This window comes from Drosophila sulfurigaster, chromosome 3, assembly GCF_023558435.1.
Source record: "Drosophila sulfurigaster albostrigata strain 15112-1811.04 chromosome 3, ASM2355843v2, whole genome shotgun sequence".
Taxonomy (NCBI): Eukaryota; Metazoa; Arthropoda; class Insecta; order Diptera; family Drosophilidae; genus Drosophila; species Drosophila sulfurigaster.
Genome location: NC_084883.1, coordinates 43,808,195 through 43,832,031, shown reverse-complemented (window position 1 = coordinate 43,832,031; position 23,837 = coordinate 43,808,195). Strand labels below are relative to the sequence as shown.

Genomic DNA, 23,837 nt, shown 5'->3' with positions numbered 1-23,837 from the left:
TACCGGTAGCTTATCTACGTCTCAGAAATCGCGCAGTATGGATGCATTTTTGGCAAAAGCCAGCAGCATCCTAGGAGATAGCCGTGAGACGTCCCGAAGATCGTTGTGGCACGGCGAATTAAGGTATTTCAACCGGAGTCGGGATAACGCTGGGCATCTACAGAGAAGATGCTCAAGTGTTTCCTTAACCCCGGGTTCGTTGCATTTCCTGCACTGATCACTGTTCGTGATGCCCAGCTTTACAGCATGGACAGCTGACAGACAGTGGCCAGTTAAAATGCCTAGCATTAGCCTGCAGTCTTTCCTTGAAAGCTGCATGACGAATTTGGTTAAGTTTTTGTTAGTAGAGGCACACATCAGCCTTGCAGTTTTGCACGAGTTGGCATTACGCCAGCTCGCGTCCCACTGAAGTCTAGAGCGCACCTCAATTTCATTGCCTAGAGTTCGCAGGGGTATCGGAACATTGCACATGTTACCGACATCGACCCCTACTCCCTCTTTGGCGAGAGTGTCTGCGATCTCGTTGCCATCGATGCCCTGGTGGCTTGGGATCCAATAGATACGCACGACCGCAGATGCGTTCAGCGACTCTATTGCTCTTCTGCTGTCCAGGACAACTTTGGACTTGACCACATCAGAGTGCATTGATCTTATTGCAGCCTGGCTGTCAACAAAGATGTTAATAGAGGTGTGATCACGCTGTAAACCCCGAGCCAATTCGGCAGCCTTTCCAATGGCAAAAACTTCCGCCTGGAAGATGCTGCAATGGTCTGGGAGTTTATAGGAATGTTTGGAGACCGGGTCCGGGCAGTATACGGCCGCTCCGACACCATCATCCATCTTCGAACCGTCGGTGAAGAGGTTGAGGGCTTCGGGAATGCATAACCCTTCCCGCCAGCACTCCGGTTCCAAGAATATAGTGTTAATATGGTCAGTACTGGTAAGGGGGATAGTATAGTCCAAGTCTCTACTAGTCTCCCTACCAATGGCGCTGTGACCATAGCCTAGCAGACCCAAATTGCCAGTTGCGGCCATCCGTAGGGACGATTTTGCGGCTATGGATTGCGCGTATAGGTTTAATGGTTCGACACCAGCTATTACCTCGAGGGCTTTAGTTGGCGTCGACCTGAGAGCGCCTGTGATACACAGTAGCGCTTGACGCTGTGTCCTTTCCATGATGGATAGGTACGTCCTTTTTTCAGTGGCCTGCCACCACACTAGAACACCGTAGGTGAGGATAGGGCGAACAACTGAGATGTATATCCACCGCATTAGATTAGGAGAGAGGCCCCAAGTGCAGCTAAGCATCTTTTTCGCCATGTACAAGGCTCCGGTGGCCTTCTTCACCCTTTCTAACACATTGAGCTTCCATGTCAGTTTGCTGTCGAGGACCACACCTAGGTATTTTACTGCTAGGCTCGGCTTTAGCACATCATTAACTTTAACACCAAAATACATTTAAACTTTCCAATAGACAAACCACACAATGTATATAATCACTTTATTATAAAGAGAAACCTTGCTGTCCATAAAATCAAATAGCTATACAATTTGAACGAAATTCAAAATGTCGAATGGTCGAATTCTAAGCAACAACAAGTGTAATTTGGCAAAGTTGGCTTAGCAATTTGTGAATGCATTAATATTGAATCACTTTAATTTACATTTATCAAGCGGTCGACTCGAGTTGAGTTGAATCGAGTTGAGTCCGAGCATTATCATTATCTGTAAGTTGGTCTTTAGTACTTTGGCTTGGAGCAATCAATTAAAGCATTTTATGGGAATAAGTTGATGAGTCGATGTAATTAATTTCCGGCACAAGCCTAAATGCGCTCCAAATGGCACTTCACTAGCAGGCGGAGACGAGCGCCTAAAAAAGGAAACGCAGCAGGTGGCAAATTTGCTACGGTCTAAATAAGTATGTACTCACATTTGTATTTGTGTTTGTATCTGAGTGTATACAGGATATGGCTGATTCATTTAGCTAAAAGTCGGGCACAACACACAGCACAGAAACAATAAAACGCTGAAATACACAAGCGAAAGACAAGTCAGTGTCTTCATTGACCCCAACAAGTTCGCAAGAAAAGCGAGTAAAGAGGATAGAGAGAGGGGAGGATGGAGTGAGAGGGAGAGATACCTTGTCAAGTGGCCAAGTCTCCATGTTTGTCTCATTGTCAGAGAGTGTGTGTGAGTGTGTATCTTTTGGATTTGGGTTAATGTTGGACGTTGGTCAACATGGGTGTGCATTTGAAAGGGCGCAACAAAGCAGAAAATAGAAAAATTACTCAGCGGCACAGAACTGAACAGAAGAAGAACTCAAAAAAAATGGAAACAACACATACACACACACATAGATAAATAAAAAGGGACAATTGCACGTGTTCCGGTTAACCCTTTCCATCACAATTCGTCGACACGTCTGCTGTGGATTCAAATGCAAGGAAAAGCTTGTTCAAGTAAATAAATTCACTCAACTTGACTGTCTGATTATTGTGCTGGAAAGAGTTCCAGCTACAGCTTACGCATGGAATTCGCAAAGAGTAAAAATGTAAAGAAATTTAACAATATTATAATATTTTGGAGAAATTTAGAAGCTAAGTAAATGTAAGTAAGTAGCAATGTATAGAAATGTATAACACACTCAAAAAATAAATTTACTTTTCCATCATTTTCCCCGCAAATTAAACGTTTAATTGAATATTTGAATTTTTATTGAGTTGCTTAGTGCTTCAATTTGCGAAAAAATATAAAAAAATTTTCCAAATTATGCTCTTTAAATTTAAATAAATTCCAAAGGTATAAATTAAGTATACGCACTACAAGTAGAGTCATGTTAACTCTTTCGAACTTTGATGTATGAAAATGTAGAAAAAATTAACCCTATTATACAATATTTATTAAAGCCTTTTGAGTTTTTTGGGATTCATATAAGAGTTTATCGAAGTGCGTATACGCAATTTATACATATGTCATAGAAAATTAAACCTATTTTCGCTCCGCAAATTTATATTTTAATTTGATTATATTATTTTATTGAGTTTCTAATCACGTTTATCATAGATTAAATTATGTAAATAGAGTATATAGAAATCTAATATTTTTCTATATATTTTGAATATGTATATATTACGTATACGCACTTCGATAAACTCTTATATGAGCTCAACTCTCTACTTTTACAAAGTTTAAATGTATTTCTTCAATTTCAAGCTTTGACATCTTCAATGATTGCTTTCGATATTGCACTTTAACAGCCAGGCGAAAATGATTTGTGGAACATTCACGTTGATGAGACAATAAGTGGTGTGATTATAAAATGCCAACGTTGTTTCGGTTCTGTGTGTTTCTGTTACGCATTATTATGCATAAAATGCGCTTAGGTTGCCCACAAGTCGCCGCCATCAAAAACGCTTTGATGTCCTTTTTCTAGGGGCTTTCTTTTTGTGTATTTCGTACGAAATCAAAGCTATTTATTTGGCGGACGTTTGCTGATTTGAGTAAACACTGAAGTGGGTCTCTGGGACGCTTTGTGAGGGACTTGGCTCTAAAATTCACTAAGCTAAAAAGAAGAGAAAAAAGGCAATAAGCCGTATAAGTGGCCACTTTCGTTGGCCCGTTGCCGTGGCCAGTGTTTGGCTCGGCAATTCGAAAGCCATTAAAATTGATAAATTGTCGATGCGAGGGACACACAAATCTTGATAACTGGCGGCCAACAACTGTGAGCAATAACTTTTAGGTGAAACTCAATTTAGTTCCGATTTTGACATTGCGAATTTTGTAGCAAAGACATGAAAGTGAGTGCAGCGAGCGTCCTCAATAGACATTCATGGGTTTGCTAATTAGTTGTGCATAATTTTTTCTGTATAACGAAAATTTTCGTCGCAAAAGTTTGCTGCCATTAAAAGTTTGCGATATCATTTGATTTAAGTTAATGCGACCTGCCACTTTGTGCTCGCTTTTGAGTCACATTTTGTGGCCCTTCGTTGTCGAACAAGTTTATGTTGGCAGGGCGTCACAATTTTCAGTTTTGCAAAGCGAAACGTGACGCAGTCCCCCATGCAAAAGCCGTGAAAATAAGAACAGCTTCGTCTAGTTCGAGGTGTAAGTCCTTGTATTCTTGTTAATATACCCTGTAGAAAAGGGTAAGTGGGCTCTGCTGATTGGATAGAAATGTAAAATAAAGAAGAAACATTTTTAGAGTTTTCATTAAGTAAATACGAATTAACTTTAAGAAGTTTCATATTCTCAATTTATTGAGAATTTATTGTCAGCATAAATTCAAGCTTTATTTATTTAAACCTTTAACATTTTCGGTTTGCCTCATGTTAATTGGAATATAAATTGAAAACTTTAATATTAAAGTGGTAAGTAGGCAATGCTTATTGAATACAAATGGGTAATGAAATTTTACAATGTCGTAAAAATATGTAGTTGAAAAGAAACACGATAAATTTAATATTTATTTTTAAATTTTCCTAATGCATTAAGATTCTATAATAAGCATAAGTCAGAGTTTTAAAATTTTTTTCATGTTGAAAACTCTAGTAAAGAGTTTGTTTAAGTATTCATATTTTTAATTTATTGAGCTTTATATTTTTAGTTGTTTAACATTCTCTGATTGTCTCATTTTAATTGGACGAAAAATAGAAAATTCTAAGCTAAATTTTTGTTTTTTTTGAAATTAAAATTGTTTTTGAGAATTAATTCATAGAATTTGATATACTTCAGCAGTGGATAACTTCATAAAATTATTATATTTCGTTAAATGTTAAAAATTCCATAATATTAATCGTTATCTAGGGCATAATCTAGTCAAACATTATTTGAAATGAAAACCGTCGTGTTATAAGCATTTGGGTCTCTGCTGTTGTCGCTTTGTTGCCTGTTTTCTTTGCCGTTTGTTGTTTACATCGCGAAATTTGCATAGTAAAAGAAATTAGCATAAAATTAAACTGGCATTTTGAGCTGTTGTCGTCGTCGTCGTTGTTGTCTGTTGTTGTTGCTGTCATCTAAGCTATTTGGTGTCTAGAGCTGCGTCTTGACTTGAATGCCAGAGTCGTAGAATGTAATCTGGACTAGCGAAAGTTCAATTCAATTCAATTTAGAATCAATGTTAATTACAGCTATTTTTAGACCGCATTGTCCTGCATAACTGTCAGTTAGCTCGGCGGCTTAATGTCCAAAAAGTCTGTAGACTTTTGACTTTTGACAAGTGACAAAGGTATGTGTGATAAAGGGTAATACTCAAAAGCCGAAAAAAAAAAACACTTGCGACGCTGTTGATATGATGAATGACCAAAAGTTATGAGAGCGATGTGAAGTGAAGTGTTAAATCACTTTGCAGCAGTTTTACTTGTTTTAAATGTTCACCCATTAAATTTGTCTAAGTAGGATATCATTTTTCAAAAGTTTTCCTTTCTTTTCGCCCACATTTTCAGGCGGCATTCTTATTATGACGCTTTTAAATTCCAACGTTAAATTGTTTTACAGCTATTGCACGCACAACATTCAACATTTTCTACGCCCAGTTGTTGAAGCAATTCTCTTCCCTCGGTCTGTTTTGTCTGTCTGAGAGGCGTGGCGTGGTTTTTGTGCATTCAGTTGGCAGAAAAGGCGGAGAAGTTGATTGTCAGTGCGTTATTATGTAATTAAAATTTCATAATTCGATCAGGCCACGAGTCAGCTGCAAACCCATAATAATAATGCGAGGGGCGTGGCAGCTGAGCACTTGCTTAAAGCATTAAACGCGGCGTATGTGTAATATTTTTCATTCAATCACTTTTTAAATTTCTGTTGCATACTTTTGGGCGCAATTTAATAAGCAACGAGGTTTGTTTACTTTTATTGAATTTAAAAAAAAGTTAACTGTGTTAAAGTTCATTTTCATATTGTTTCCACTCGCAACATAGCGACAACAAATGCGAGTTCAGTGGAAGCACCGCCAGCCTGTCTGCAGCCATTTATAAAACATAATTGAAATATGAGATTGACATTGAATAGCAACGCTTTGTTGTTGTATTGCCTTTTTGTTGTTGTTGGTGTCGTTGTCGCCACTTTTGTTGGGGGATTGCGCCTTTGACAATGCCATTGCGACAATATTTTTTTTCGTTGTTGTTGTTATTATTGTCGTCGGCATCTAATTGATTAATGTAAATAAAAGAAAACAACACTCCGGACTCTCCATCATATTTAATTTCTGCGCAAAATGACTAGCAAAGCGACGTTCAAAGTGCAGTTTGTTGATCTCTCCCCATCCACTCGCTTTATACTCGAATGTGCGTGTAATTGACACTTATTTATCGTGGGCCGCAAGTCTGGCATCTGTCACTAAATACGCTTAAATACAATACATTAGGGCTCACATTAAGGTTCACCAGCGACTCAAATGAAGAATCGTTTTCCATGTGGTTCGTTGAGCAAATGAAACTGACTTTCCTTAATTGTTTTAACAGAAATATGCAATTTAACATTCTCACTCATTGTTGCTCGTCTCTGTTGTGTTAATAGCAGAAAGGGAAAGCAATACATAGCAGTGTTAGACTATCATGTAAAGTTATGTTCTGTTATGTTAAACAGTTGTGAAATCATGTTAATTTTGAGCAGCACGTGGCGTATGCGAGCATGACTATTCCTGTTAACCCCATTAAATATGTGCATAAAATTGATGTCTGGATATCCGAAAATATGATATTTATGAGAATCATTTTAGGCAACTACAAAAATAATTTAGAGCAGCTTTAATGCAATTTATCATAAATTTGTTTTGGATTGAAACACGTTTTCAATTTAAAACTCTAACCACACTGATTTGGATTTTGTTATGAACATATAAAGTGAGCAACATTTTGGTTTAATTCGATTAAATTAAACAATGTAATTGAGAATGAAAACTAGTGAAAAATAAGCTATCTAATTGCAAATTAAAAATGATTTTCGAATATGCAGTTTGTATTTATTATAAATAACGTAAAAGCAATATTTTTATTTAATTTGATGTGATTCAACAATGCATTTGTATAGTCAAAAACAATTTGAGTTAAACGCAAATTCAGCATAAATTAATATTGCGAAAAATAAACATGTATCACACAAAATTTGCATATTTTTGGTAATTAATGAGAACGTTTTTTGTTTTTATTGGATTAGTTTAGAAGTAGTATTTAAGTATCATAATAGATAAAGATACTAGCTAAATAAAGTGAGCAACATATTGATTCATTAAATGAATTTAACATACAATTTGGATAGGCAAAAATAAACAGAACTAATTGCAAATTTGTCGATGATTTTTCTTATATGAAATTTTTGTTAAAAATAAATAAAGTATAAGATATTCTTTTTTTTTTATTTGTTTGTACTTAAAACAAATCATTTGAATAGTCAACGAATTAACTGGAAATTTGTCATAGAAATGTTGAATATGGAACATGTTTGATTAATTAAACATGTTGAAATATTTGTAATCACTTAAATGATGTTATTTTGTTTCAATAAAAAGACTAATTTTTCTTTGTTTAATTGGTTTAGGTAGTATTTGTGAATCATGAAAGTAAAAAAAAAATAGTAATTCAATAATAGTTTTTCAAATATCGTTACAAATAATAAATAATGTGAGCAACATTTTGATTGTATTTTTGTTCCATTTAATGTCAATTTAATCATCGCTTGTTTAGATATGTTTAAATTTAAAGTTCTAGCTATATTAATTTTGAGTGTTATTCGAAGTAAATAAAGTGGGAAACAATATAGTTTAATTGAATTGTAGTTAAACCGAGCTTTTGAGCATAACTGATAAGCTGACTTAGTTTAATATTATGATTTAATAAATGAATATTATGATATTACGATTTAAGCTTAAAGATTCGAGGAGCTTAACCCAACTAAAACCATCTAAAGTGGTTAAAATGCCTGCCAATTAAGTCGAGTTGCCTGGCTCATAGCCAATTTGCTAATTGTGTGACTGAAAATCAACTTAAAGCCATAAGTTTCGGCTTGACTAAAGGCAAACCTAGTAAATCATTGCCAGCTAAATAACAACAACGACAAGAGCAGACACACACACACACATACACAACACTCTCTCACACACACAGACAACACTCAGACAGCGCAGTGAACGATACACTCACCTGAGGCAGATTCGTTCCTCCTCCTGCTCAGCATTCATCGTGTTGTCCCGTTTGACTCACTGCTGCTGCCTCTATTTTCTCTTTCTTTTTTTATCTTTTTTGTAGCTTGTCAAGTGTGAGTTTTTTGCTGAATTTTTTTTTATTTTTTGTTGTTGTTGTGCCACCAACAGACAGGCTAGCAGCCTGGCAGTTGAGAATCCTCGAATTTTGAGAGTATTTGCTGGGCTTTAAGGTGCTGCAAATCGTTTTAAGCTGTTGTCAATTTGCCTAATGCCGCACTGGGGCGTCGAGCTGAGGCTGAGGCTGAAGCCACCAAGGATGTTGTCTATTACATGATTTGGATTTGGACCTGTTCTCCAGAGATTCGTTGGGCTGTAAAGGCAAAGCAAACAACAGGAAATCGCATATAGTAAATAATACTTAGGGAAGAAAAAAACACAAAAAAAGTAAAGCTGTCAATTCGTATGCCCAAATGAATGTCCCATAAATGCTTTAATACCACAATAAGATGAGAACGAGATGGCCATATGTCCTGCCTCCTTTCTCCCCTCTCCCTCTTCCTCTCTCTCACACTCTGACGACTTTCCACTCAGCCAAGTCATTCACATTTAACAATGCGAGTATATAATTTAATAAATAGTTGCAGTTGACAGATTTCAAGTGGAAACGGGCGTTCAAAGTTGTTGTCACTCCCTCTGCTTCGCTTTTCCATCTGTCTACACATAGTCGCCAACAAGAGGCGCACAAGCCGTAGGAATAATAACAACAAAAACAACAACAACTACAACAACAGCAACTTTACTGTGCTGGCAACAATAACAACAGCAACAATGGCTCTATAAAGCAATACTCGTATATCAGCAACGACAAGTGCAAAAGTGTGTGCAAGAAGTGGCATAAAAAATCAAGAAATAAACAATATGTTAGTTTTAACACAACGAATTAGAAATACACTTTCCTAAGGATTCGAAATGAAGTTAAGGAAGTATAGGAATTATATTTACTATAGTTATAGTTAGTTCCATATTCTTAATATGTTGTGTTGTGAAATCTATTGAATGAAAACAAAATGTAACAAAAATAAAAAACACATTATATCAAAACCTATTTTTAATGGGATTTTGAATATACACTTGCGAACTTTGATAGTTAAGGGTAGAAGGCTTTGTGCCTCCATTAAATGTATGTAGCATGCAGAAGGAGGCATCTCCGATCAGCGTCAACAGCCAAGACAATATAGCCATGCCGTCTGTCTGTCTGTCCCTCCGTCTGTATGAATACCTCGTTATACAGATATATTTTTTGTACTTGTATTGAAAATAAATACTTTTCTTTGGGGACAATGCCTACTTACAGGGAGTTTTAGTTGCTTTGGCTGGCAATCTGGTATATTTCGTACTTTATGGTATATTATTTTTTGAATGCAGTACTTTATTAATATACCAATTACAGACGAGTACTCTCGACTTTATTAATATACCAATTACAGACGAGTACTCTCGACTGTAGCTTTGTTATTTGCTTAACTTTATTTTAGAAGAGAAATAGTTGCCAAATTTTGTAACCGTAGAAAAAAAAATATATAGTTAAATGAATGAATATTAAATGAATTCAGTTTAAAGACTTACAACTACAATTACTACAAATCTTTGCATTAAATGAGTTTGACCATTTAAGCTCTTTAGGTAAACGCTCAATTTAAAGATTTTTGTATAGTATTCGAACTTTCTAATAGACAAACTATATTTACCAATTAAATCTATTCTTTTTTAAAACGTACAATTATTTCTTTGCACTAAATGAGTTTTGCACATTTTCAGCTTTTTAGCAAAACGCTCAAATTGTTTGTTGGCGCTGAAAAGGTAGAGTATTCGCTTTCCAATACTCTAGTGTCTAACTGCCTTCGCATTGTTAACGTGGGAGAGAGTGTCTATGTTTGTGTCTGTCACTGCAAACACTACAGATGTCAGAAGTAGTGCAGCATTTGGAGGCAGGAGGCAGAAGGCAGAAGGAGAGCAACCAGCAGCCGATATATCGCACAGTTGCCGGCGGCAACAATTCTTGCCATGTGGGGGAGTAGGAGTAAGAGGAGATGGAGGAGCGGAGAAGGAGAGGGAGGATGTTGAGTGAGTCAGTGAGGCGGCATGAAACATCAAGTCAAATTCAATCAATGCGTGCAGCTTGGTGGCCACTTGGCGATGCTGTTTGTGGCTGCCACTGCGGTGCCTGTGCAATCCGTCTGGCTGCTGCCTGCTGCCTGCTGACTGCAACATGACTGTCTGCCTGCCCTTGTTTGTTGGTTGGCCACATTCATGCATTGGTTGCTTTTAGTCGTTGGGTTGACATTTGCAAGTAATTGCAAGACTGTGTTTCGCATTTGGTTCGCACTGTGTCTCTGTCTCCTCTCTCTCTCTCTCTGTTGAACTGCGTCCGGTGGTCGCATTATTAAGTCATAAAACTCAATTTAAGACGCTTAAATGGGATGCACTTACGCGTAATCGCATTTCAACGACAACGCTGTCTATTAGCCCTCTTTTCTGCCATTTTAAAGGCAATTTTTCATACTAGCTGTGTAATACATACAACGTGAAGGGAAGCAGGAGACGATGGCACATGTTTTACAGCGATGACGGAATTTTTATAGCGCTCCAATGATTTAGCTGCATCCTGTTGCGTGTGTCGTTCTTGCGAAGGGGAAACAGCAAAACATTGGAGCATTTGAGGAGGTGGGCTGCAATTTCTTTAACACATTTTGTGTCGCGCAGGTTGACAATGTAACAAGTTTATGAGTAGCGCTATCCGCCAGGATATACGTACGTATATACGACAATGAATGTGTCAAGAGTTATGACTGCTATGCTGCTGCATAGCACACGATATGCGAGGGTCGTTCCTCAACTAACCTGCAACTATTTATTTCACCAGCAACAACAACAACAAAAATAAACCACAACTTTATCTTCATTAAAAGTTTCACGTTCAAAACTAAAACAAAGCACTTTATTTTATTTCCACAAAACTTATCAACTTTTTAGCTGCAAACTTGAACCCTGATTTTGGTAATTTTGCCATGGCGATCGACTAATAAAAGAACTCACAAATAAATCTCTTATCAGCATTGAAATTAAAAATACATTTTATTGAATCACGCTTTTGATTGCTTTTGAATCGTACATTTTGGTTTAACATTGCGTTTCAATATAAATATTTATTTTTATTGAAATTTGCATGATTGCAATTTCTTTAGAAATTTTTGCTGTATATTTGAAACTTGATTATCAACACTACTGCGAGAATTCAGCGAAAAAATTGAACCGACATGAAAGCGTTAAACTTTGCAACTAATTTTGCTGCGGCAATATGAGGGCTTAGATCGAAAACTTTCGAGTTTGATCGAAAACTCTCTTAAAGCGTTCTAAGAAAGAGCTGCTCGATTCTTAAGAGCGTTGCAGCTTGAACATAAAAAGAGAAAATTCATATTTGCGTTTGTAATTTTTAGTGTAAAAATTGTTGTAGACCTTGCATTACGTTTCATTAAATTCATTTGTTTAGGATGCTAGTTATTTTTCTTTCATTTTTAAGACACGCTCATTTGTACAAATTTATATTGCGATCATCCTAATAATTGGATTTTAATATCAAAAAGAAAAATATGAAATAATAATTTCGAATATTTATGTTTTATATTTTATATTTAAAAATTGTTGGTTATTTAATCATATATCCATTAGATTTCACGTTATTTTGATCCGTTTTTTATCAATTTATGTTTCTTTTTATTGAACTTATTGCACATATTTATTTTTAATACTTTTTATTTGTATTTATCAAATGTTTATTTATAACAATATTACATTATTTACATATATTTTTTTCGTATTAATTGTTTGTTGTACCTAATTAAATATACACTAATTATTATGTGAACTTGTAATTTAGATTAAAAAATGTATTAAAGTCCTCAAATTATAATGAAAGAAAAATAGTATTAAAATTTTAACGCTTATTAGCTTTCAAATTTTTTATTTAAAATTCTTTTTATTTTTGTTTCCATTATTTCATATTTAATACAATTTAATTTAAATTTTTAATATATTTTTGTTATTTCTTATTACTTTTTTTGTTTTACCTAGTATTTAAATATAAAATAAATTAGTATGTTAGTAAATTAAACAGAAAATATTGAAAGACCACTTTAAAAGTCTCAGAGACATTCCATTTCTGTGAGACAAACAATGCAATTTGTTTATTTATCAACTCTGGTGGTCAGCGCTCAATACGCAATACATCGAAAGGATTTTACGCTATTTTGGAGCAGCTAAATTCATGGAACAAACCATGTGAGTTGATTCCGTTCAGGCCACAAATACAATCGCAATGCGTATTGCGTTCTGTTCTATACAACAAAACAGAAATTTATGACACTTGGATCACGTAGTCGTCCTTTCTCCCTCCTTCTTCTTTTTCACTCTGCCCCCTACGCATTTCGTGTTCACACTCACACATGCATACAAATCCATGGGTAATACCTTTGTGCGAATAACAAGAGAGCGAGAGAGTAGAGGAAGGGAAAAAGAAAGAGCCAGAGGAAGAGGAAGGAGGACTAACAAATTGACTGTAAATATGCTTGCGATTGCTTTGTTGCTGTTTTGTAGCGGCGTTGCAGAAGAGTTGTAAAATTTTGCGAGCTGCGTCAAAATGTCCACTGACGATTTATGCCAGCTCCCTTTCTCTTTGTTATTGTTGCCGCTGCCGCTGCTGTTGCTTTTGCTGTTGCTGGCCTGTTTGTTTGAGGAAAACATTTTGCCATCGTACGCCTGAAAATAATTAAGTTTTTGATTCATGTCGACGATGCCAGCCACAGACAAAGGCGCGCTAACTACAACTATAACTACAACTACAACTACAACTACAACTACAACTACAACTACAACTACAACTACAACTACAACTACAACTACAACTACAACCAGGACTATGACTATGACTGCGGCAACTCCAACAGCTCTTTGCTGCAAATGCGAGGCAAGGACACACGTTTCAACATGCACAAAGAAACGATGGCAAACAGCGAGTGCGGCTGCTTGCACTTCTTGTTGATTCCGTTGCTTGCCCCTCCATATTTTCACATTAAGCCCTGCGATTTATGCATCCAAGTAGCATGAAAAAAGCGAGACGACTTCACCGCACACACACACACAAAAACAGGCAAGTAACCGCAGACAGTAGCAACCATTAAAAGCGTAGCAAGCATGCAATTTGAGTTGCAGTTTGCAGTTAAAGTATGCTAACGCTGCTGCTTCAGCTCTACAGCCAACTGCCAACAGCCAACTACAAGCTACACCCACTCAAGTTTCAGCTTCATTTATGCTTATCCATGCCCAACACGGAGGCATATCAAATAATTGCCGTGCAGCTGGCAGACTGGCAACTGCCAACTGGCAACTGGCAACCGGAACTGTTCTACGGGTTAAGTAGCTCTGCCCTGTCATTGTTGTCTGCCTGTTGCCGGGTAATTATGCGCTTCTTAAAAATAAATTACTAAGTGAGCCTGAGATTGCTGGGACTGTCGTCAGGTAATTAGTTGCTCTTGTTGTTGCTGTCGTCGTTGTTGTTGTCGTCGTTGTTGTTGTCAGCGTTGTTGCAGGTGAACTTACAACCTTTTTAATTAATTACACTTCAAGCCTTATTGAGTTTAACCCACCCAAAGCAGATTAGGTAAACTATACTTGAGAGAGAGAGCTACTTAAAAGATTTGCTTGAAATAAGAAAACGTTGTGAGCTGCATTTAAAGATTATTATTTATCGATATCAGCAAAACTATCAAAACAGTGTGACCCTTAATTTGTAAGGCAGTCGATTATTAGCATAACATCGAATGAACACAAAATACCGATAAATTTAATGAGCGAGATGTTATCGATAAAAGCCAGAAGTAAGAAAGAAAACTTGAAACGAAATTGAAACGAACCTAATTTAATTGAATTTAAAATCATAGAAATAAACCGAAGTAAACGTGTTATTTCATTAAGAGTTTCGAGACTTTACACTGAATATGTATTGCAATATAATTAATTAATTAATTTCCATTTAATTTCTTTGTTGATTATTTTAAAATGTTGTTAGCATGCATTTTTTTAAATGCCCCTTTTTAAATGCAATAATTTCATTGCTAATATGCATTCAATTATTTTGTAGGGCAATATCAAATATAAAATATATTAAAAATCATTAAAATGGATAATTTAAATTCAATAAGTTTGTCTTCGCTAATATAATATTATATATTATGTGACTTTGCAATTGTGATTGTCAATACCAAAATAAATGCAACTTTCTTTAAATGCTACATAAAATCAATAATCATTTCATTGCTAATAATATGCATCAAATATTTTTGCAAACTTAGAAAACTATTAACATTATTTTAAATGCTTCATTCAATAACTATTTCTTTGCTAATATTATTCTTATAGATACTTTGCAGTTGCGATATTAAACACCAAAAGCTCTATTTAAATGCAATAATTATTTAAATATACAGTATGCCACTTTACAGTTTATTTAATTGGAGCGCGCAATGTTGTTTCATTTTTGCCATAAATTGTTTATACGCTTTTAATTTATACACTTATAGTTTTCAGCTTATTTCATGAATAATTCATTATTGCTTTTGCCACCAATTCCGCAAACGCTGCGTATGCGTGTTTTGACAGCACTCGACAGAAAAATGGGAAAATAAAAAAAACTGTAGCATACTGTTAGGCGCTGCGTTTATTGTTATTTTGATTTACGGCGTGCGAATTTTGTAGGCTTTCAGTTTTAATTAGCTTTAATTATTGACAAATATTAATGTATATGTGCGCACACACACACACACACATACAGAAATAATTATTTAATGCATTTCGATTTTAATTGAATTTGTCGTTCACGTGCGAAAATTGCAAAACTCTGTTGTGGGTGGGTCTCATAAATTACTTTGCTTCCCTTTACTCGCAAATGCATTTTTGGCTCCTTCCTGTTCACTTACTCGCTAATGCGATCTAACCAAATGATGGCTAATCAGGTGATTTGCTCATTTGTAACAAATTTTGAGTAATTGTTTTGTTTATTTTATGCAGCTGTGGTTGAATTTCCCAATAATCCCTAAAGTGCTTTGTAATTTTAACCAAACACATTTTACATTATTCACATCAACACAAAAGCGAACGAAACGAGTTACAAATGAAATGCAAATAAAATACTTTGCCCGGGGCGTTTATTTAAATATAAAATTTAGAAATTTATCCGAAAATTGAGGCTGTAAAAAACTGCAAAAGCAATTTGTATAATGACAGGTAGTAAAGCACAAAGTCTTCGAGGCATATTAAACTTTATTTGAAAGTCATAAAAACGGAATGCTAAAAAGACAACAAAGCATAACAATGGCAGAAGCTTGCATATCAAACGCAGAGCGTTGCATTTGCTTTCAGCTTAAATTATTTTTCATTTTTTTTTATATGACAACAAAGCAACAACAAGAAAAAAAATGACCACAACTTGGGAAACAACAGCAGCAACAGTAGTGAAGGCATCAAGAGCAAAAAAGGGGTAAACAAGCTGATAAATTTTGCATTAATTAAAAACAAAGCGTTTGCTATTTATCGTGGGAAGGGAAGAGGAGAGGGAGGGGGGTAGAAGTATCCTGTTGTTATCCGCTTTGAAAAATAATTGCGATGCCAAGTCGTGTTGACTTTGAGTGACGTTGAGGCGCATTAAATTATGATTAAATAAAGGACTTAAATGGGGTTATGTTTTTAGCTGAAGTTTCACGCAAAAATATGCTTCCCACTCTTTTGCTGTCCACTGTCTAAAGCATAATTAATGAAAACTGTGTTTATTTGTTCATTTGTGTAGTTTATTTATTTGCTTTGGTGAGCTGTGATATGAACATCAATGTAATCTAAGCAAGTTCATTTAAGACGTCTTTAAATTATGCAGAAATCACAAGGGAATTACGATTGTTAATGTCTTAAAGTTATTCAATATTCTGTTTTGACTTGATGAATTACAAAACTGACAGTTTAATTGTTCTATATGTTTTTGATTATATATTGTTATATACTAAACAATTATTGATCTGACAGTTGATAAGGAATATGAGTTATTCTCATGCAGAATTTGTCGCGTGAGATACTGTGAAAAAACATGAATTGAAACAATTTTAGTAATAATTAAAGGTTATTCTTATCGATCTGGACTAACATTACATCTAGAGCTAAGATTAATTTGATAAACTTCTCCTCTTTTTTGCTTAAAATATATACTTTAGTTCAATTTTTAGTTTGCATACGAATTTATTCATTTAAGCAATTAACTTAAAACAGAAAAATAGTTCAATAATCAATCTAAGATCTAATTTACATGCAAATCACGAGCTAAAAGATTCATCTTTACGCAAAATAAAAAATATTTGCGCCAGAAAATTACCCATGTGCATCATTTACTATTTCATTGAATGAACATTGCTTATTAGGTGTTGTAAAAGAATATATATTCCAAATATTACTCAAATTTCTGAGAAAATGTTAATAAAGAAGGTTTTTAATCTCCTCAATGTATCTGTTTGGAATGTTAATGTTGAGACAGTTAAAAACACCTAAACAAGAAACACTTAATTTGTTCTGCCAAATTTGTTTAACTTAACAGTAAATAGCTCTGTTAATATGTCACTGTTAATATCTCTCTGTTAAAATTAACAGCAGTGCTGCTGTTGTCACTGTTAAGTTTAACAGCAAAGATGTTGCTTAGCATTCTGCGCTGTTAAAGCTCAATAAATATTGCTGTAATTGTAATTAAATTGTCTTAATCTATCCGTTTGACGTCTTAAAAGGCACAATTTCGTTGCCGAGAGAGAATAAATTGAAATAAATTAAGAATTTATTGGGTGTGGCATAAATATATTGCAGTAATAATTTCAAAATTCATTTTTATTTCACTCTTGAATGAGCTGGAAAATGTTTTCTCAGAGTCTATTTTACTTGTAGTACTTTTTTGTTGTTATTGTTTGGATTGTTATTCTGTGGACAATGACAAACTATGACACAGTCAGCGTGTGTGTGTGTGTGTGTGTGTGTTTGAGTGCTCGTGTGTGCATTGTTATTGTTGTTATTTGCTTTTACTGCTGCCCTTTTGGGTATGAAAATTTGTGTTTCAAGCGGCGCTGGTTTATCAGGCTTTTTTCTTGTCTGCTCTTCGACTGGGTTCCGTGTTGTGTTTTCTGTTTTCGGGTATGTAAATACGTAGTGTACGTAGCAAATTAATAAATTAAGATGGCAGCAGCGTGTATAATTAATTTTTCAATTATAAGGCTTTAACTTGTGTTTACTTTTGGCCAGACGCAAGGTAAGGTGCCAGGTTTCCCCCCTTCGATATTTTGTTATTGTTTTTTTTTCAAAGATATTTTAATGCGACTTTTATCGGTGTTTTATCAAAAGCTTTGACAAAAACTGTTAACAGTTGCTAGATTTAACCAAAGGCGTCAGGGGAATGCACTATAAAGGCAGAGGCAGGGGAATAACTAGAGAGAAGACAGACAAACAGACAAACAAACAGCAAAAAGAGAGAGCACAAAACTAAGCAACCATGTTGCGCTCTAAAGGCGAACGCTCCAACAACAACAAACAAACTATGAGCACTTGCATTTGCCACAGCAGTTGACACTTGACTTTTCTCAGTGTTTACATCTGCACTCTGTCCGATTGAGTGTGTTTATTTGTGTATATGTGTGTGTGTGTGTGTCTGTGAGTGAGTGTGCCAACAATTGTTGCAAGAGTTTAAAACTCGATGAGCAAGAAAGGTCAAATGAATTCTGGGAATGATCTTTGGAGAGTTGAGATGCATATTTACTTGCATCTTTAGCTAAAATCTTTGTAATATTAGCAAAAGGCAAATTTTGTTTATTTTTTTTATTTTATTTCATTTCTTTTCTTATATTTGTTAACCACATTATGCATAGCTTTAATTTAAAATAATAGGTTGTTATCTGTTTCCCGTAGTATGGAGATATATTTCTAGCATATTGTGACTAATAAGTTTTTCGAGGTAATCATTTCTAATTAATAAACTTTTTCACAAGTTAAGTTCTTCGCAAAGCTTCACCCAAAATATTCTTGGAAATTTTCAAAACTTCAACTCTAAACAAAACTTGCGAGCAAGCGAGAAAGTATTAAAAACAGCGCTAAAAACCATTAAAAATGTATGTACATAATATATGTTGTTTTGGTCGTCAGGAATTGTTATAAATAATATGAACGCATGTCATCCTTATTTTCCCCGTGAACAAAGACTAGCCAATGCGTCTCTTAGCATCGTTTCATACATAACTTAACTGTACTTAAATCTTCTTATGTTAAAGTTATGCTAATGTTGCAATATCGCAGTATAAATAAAATAACTATTATATTTTTAACTTGCTATATAACAAAAAATCGTTTTTTTAAGGTTTTTTTATCACAAACATCAAACCTGAGACAATGCCAACTGAGTTCAATGAGACTTTAAAACAAACATTAATAAATTTGTAGTAGAACTCAATGAGTCCTCCAATATCTCAAACCGTTAATCAAACATCTATTGTTAAAGCAATGAAAGACTCGAGCATAGAACAAAGGATGTCTTAAGAGCCATGGAATTGCATTTTAAGTTACGCCCCTCACACCTGCATCTATAATCTATATAACTAACTATTGCATCTAAAGCATTCCACACTGTAAAATGCTGCTGTGGGGTATTAAATAAACATCTCCCGCTTTCTCTCTCAAGTTAGATCAACTTTCAGCAGGCACTTAGCCATGACAGTGGATAGTTTCAATTGCATTTGCAGCTGCATCTTTGTCGCTGTCTGGCTTTATATGACGCCATTGTCTGCGTCTGTAACGACTTCAGCTTCACTGAGTTCCCCTTTTCCCTTCCCCCCTTCTTTCCCTTTCCTTCCCTTATCACTTCACACCGCTGAGAAGAAGCACTCGTAAAACGCTCGTTGCTGTTGCTGCTTTGCGCTTGTTGCGGCAAATAAGCGAAGCCAAAGTGTATCAAGTGAATTTTTATCAGCACCACTAGCAAATAGACAACAAATTCTTGGCAACACAACATTGGGTAAACCCGTCGTCCGCCTCCCCCTCTTCACTCCTCCTCCTCCTCGTATAAATTATTCTTGTAGCTTTTTGTTTTTAGCGTGGAATTTTCTTTGACTCAATTTGAAAATTGAAATTTTAATGCCGCGCGCGCACACATATGAATGAAATTGTTTGGGGCGGCTATTAAAACAGTTTTGCGGAGATAAACAATGCGAAATAAAATACAAATTTAAAACAAAAGCAAGTAAGATAGCTGCAGACGAGTAAGCTTGACTGTGAGATAGATATTGAATAAAAGCAAAGTTATTAGTTTTATATATATATATATATATATATATTATATACCACAAATATACTGAAAATATACCGAATGCTATATTTGGTATACTGATACAGTATAATCAAAATATTGTATAATCAAAATCTACCATATAATGCAAAATATACCAAATGGTCAGTCAAAGCAACTAAGACCCGTAGTAAGTCAGCGTTTTTGCCCATACAAAAGTATTTCTTAAATAATTTTTACAATTTTTATCTTATAGCAAGCAAATTTTCAGTAATCATAAAGACTATAGTTATTATTGTATTTATCAAAAATGATATCCCTATCTCTTATAGTCTCTGAGATCTAGATGTTCATATCGTCGGACAGACAGACAGACGGACAGACAGACATTGCTATATCGTCTCGCTGTTGCCGTTGATCAAGAATATATATACTTTATACATACATTTCATGGAAGCACAAAGTTATAATACCCTTTTACCCTCTGTGTATCGGGTATAACAAAAGCTAACTAAATATACTAGATGTCCCAAAATATTACGTATACGTATATCTCATTTTTATCACTGAAAGTTAAGCCAAACAGTTGGCAGTGTCACTACCAAGTTGAACCCTCATTTTGTGAGTCATGCAAACGCACAAGTTTTATTCGCTGGCTTTGCCTCTAAATGGGCAGTAATGAATAGAACTATAATTGGAAATGCTCATTGTCTAGTTCAATCTACATATACTATATATTTCATTTTGCCAATTTTGGCACATGTTTGCAGTCATTAGAACATAGATATATATTTATTTTTATAAATTTGTTTATTTGTTTTGTGCTTTCCATTTAATGAGTTCACCTTTTAAGCCCCCGAAAAATTGTATGTACTACACATTTTGGCGGGGGGAGCTTAAGTGATTTTTTTTGGAATTTTCATTTTATTAAAGCCAACTAATTTGTTTGTTCGGCTGACTGCAATTGATGTGCCAACTGAATGTGGCCCAAAAAACCAAACAATTTTTGCTTGTGCAAAGGCAACAATTTTCGGATTTGCCAAAAAAAGAAAAAAACAAGTAAGAAAGTTACAGTCGAGTGTGCTCGACTGTGAGATACCCGCTACCCATTTTTAATAAAGGCAAAATACTGCGATATTATTTTCAAAATACACCGAAAATACTAAAAAAATATACTAAAAATATACCAAATGGTATGTTTGGTATATCGATATAGTACACCATTCAAAATATACCATAGACGGCACAATGTACCAGATTGTCGGCCAAAGCAACTCAGACCCCTAGTAAGTAGACGTTTTTGCCCATACAAAAGTATTTCTTTAATAACTTCCACAATTTTTATCTGATCGTAACCAAATTTTCAGGAATCATAACTACTATAGTAGTTATTGTATATACCAAAATTCGCATCTCTAGCTTTAAAATTACGCTTGGTATTCGATTTTTTTTTATTTTCGGGGGCGGAAGTGGGCGTGGCAAAAATTTGAAACAAACTTGATCTGCGTGCAAACATAAAAAATGCTGTCGAAAAAAAATTAGAGCTCTATCTCTTATAGTCTCTGAGATCTAGGTGTTCATACGGACAGACGGACAGACACACAGACGGACAGACACACAGACGGACAGACGGACAGACGGACATGGCTACATCGTCTCGGTTGTTGACGCTGATCAAGAATATATATACTTTATAGGGTCGGAGATGCCTCCTTCTACCTGTTACATACATTTCCTGCCGGCACAAAGTTATAATACCCTTCTACCCTATGGGTAACGGGTATAAAAACAACTGCATGCAAATCCCCTGAGCTCTCTTGCGTTTCCCTGGAAAACCAATGAAAGTTCGTTCCACAAATTGTTTGTAGTGCGGGTTAGCAGAGTTTTTGCTTTGTTTCATTTGGTTTTGTTGCAGTTGCAGTTGTTTTGTTTTTTTCACTGCACTGTCGCAGCCTTGGCAGCAATTTGACAGACATAAATAAACAACAAAACTGGCCAAAGAATTTTGTAGTTTATATTAGTTTCAGCTAAATACTCTGCCAATAAATTTATATTACTTAAAGAAACAATAATTAAATTGTCTTAATGAAAATCCATTTACAAATTTTACATTTTCTTTCATTACTTAAAGATGAATTATTCGTTCTTTTATTTTAATACAAAACATATTCAAATATTTACTAGTTTCTGTTTTTAATTTAAAAAGAATCATTCAAGCAGATTAACTTAAGTTTTTAAATTTGTTATTATGTTAAATCCACTAAATTGAATGTTACAGAAAAAGAATACTTTATGCTCGTGGCTTCGACTCATTTTAGATTGTAGCATATTCTAAATTATTTCATTTTCCATTTAAAATATTTCAAGCTTATAAAAGTGTACAACAAATTTCTGTAAGGAATTTCTTTGGAATGCTTAATGTTAGTCGGCAAACCTTTGACTTTATAGCAGACTTAAAAAAATGTGCAAAAATATAAAGCAAAATATATATGCATTTAACTGCCTTTAAAACTGGGTGGCAATAAAGCCCCAAAATCCTCTGCATTAAGACGCCCCACAAAAAAGAGCAGTTGATAAACTGCGAGTATAAAAACTGCATGAAAAGACAAGAAGTTTCGGTCATTCTTATACTATTTGGCATACGTCACAAGGCATTTTTGTGAGTCGAATAAGCCGACAGGGAAGAGCATTAAAACGAGGCAAGCAGAAAAAATTGTGGCAACTGCAACAGTTACAAGTTTTCGTACGCCTAAAACTAGGCTACAAAAAACCAGTCGAAGGAGGACAACAGTCAAGAACAAGCTGTAACAACAATTAGCACAACAACAGCAACAACAACGAAGACAACGGCAACAAAAGAGTCATAAGTTGTGGCGGCAAAAGTGGCAAAAAAAAAGTTAAGAGAATGTCGCGTTTATTAGCGCCTGGGGAACGCACTTGACTTTGGCCATAATTGTTGTTGTTCAACTGCCTCTTTTATGTTTATATTTTTTTCCCTGTTATGGCGAGGATAGAAAATTTTACAACAGAGGCGTTAAATGTGATCTCCCAAAATGGCAGTAAATTAATATATCAACCTGCCTTAATACTCGTTACTATTACTGACTCGTTACTGACGCCATTTTCTTCTTCTTGGCACGCTGAGTCGACACGTGGCAACGTTGCGTATGCTTATTAAGTATACGCCGCATGACACCCCATAATGACTGTGCCCAATTTCACATTTATTAAAGCATCCAGCGTCTTGCTTTGGATACTCAATATATAATATATATGTATATATGAATATTCTCGTAATAATCATATTTTCGAGCCGCATTGTGCCAATTGACAAAAGAAAATATGTTCGCATTGCTCTTGAATTGAATTAAATGGCGTGTGATTGAAGCATAAATAAATTCAATTCAATTTTGTTTTTTCTATGCTTTATTCTGTGGGTTGTTGTTGAAATACTTATGTGCTCGTACCTCATCAAAAGAGCTATCAAATTGTTAACGTATTTGTCTTTTGGAGTATTTTGAACAATGCAATATGATTTGGCATTTCACTCAACAGGTTTTCATTCTTTTCTTTCTCTCTTTGGCTGTCTTAATATTTTCGTTGCCTGGGCAACCTTCACATTGGCCTGCAGCCAAGTCCATTTCCTGGCCTTCTCGATGCGTTGTCGTCGTCGTCGTCATCTTATTGATTCAATCATGGGAATCACAGCAGCTTGTTACTGCTGCCCTTCTCCCATATTTATGCCCACAGCTTGTGGCTACTAATTTTATTGTTGCCGATCTGCTCTTCTCTCCCCGCGCTCTTCTCCACTTGCTCTCAATGTCAAGGCTGCGGCACAAAATGTGATTGTGTCGCTGTCATGAGTGTGATGGATAATTTGCCTATGGCCTGTCTATGACTAGTTTGTCATGTGCTTGTTATTCCGGCATCAAACTACTTACAGCAGGCCTACGGCTGTCCCTCAACCGATTTGTGTACTCTGATTTGGGGCAATTACATTTGCGGCATGCGAAACTTGGATTTATCGCCTTGGCTTTAAAATGCTGCCAAATGTTAATCGCGTTTAAAGATTATCCCTCTTTAAAATAGCTTTATGTGTTGCCAAATGTTAAACGTGTTTGAAGATTATCCGTCTTTAAAGTAGCTCTAAATTTAAGTTTGTTTTTTAGAGAGATATTTCAGGAAACATTGAAAGGGCAACGCTGAATTGCAGTTATCAAAATTTAATCTGAGTATGCGTATGTAAATACAAATAGAAGTACGAAAAGTCTTCTTTAGTGCAATGATTAAGAAATA

At 35.2% G+C, this 23,837-nt stretch overlaps 1 protein-coding gene across 2 annotated transcripts in view; it reads right to left on the bottom strand.

Moving 5' to 3' along the window:
• LOC133840435 (adenylyl cyclase 78C) overlaps positions 1–23,837 on the bottom strand; it is a 49,461-nt gene that overhangs the window by 21,394 nt on the left and 4,230 nt on the right. For both annotated transcript variants that reach the window (XM_062272253.1, XM_062272254.1), the window contains exon 2: positions 8,133–8,504. In XM_062272253.1, coding sequence (XP_062128237.1) covers positions 8,133–8,170 — 38 coding nt within the window. In that variant the 5' untranslated portion in view covers positions 8,171–8,504. The remainder of the gene's footprint in view (positions 1–8,132; positions 8,505–23,837) is intronic.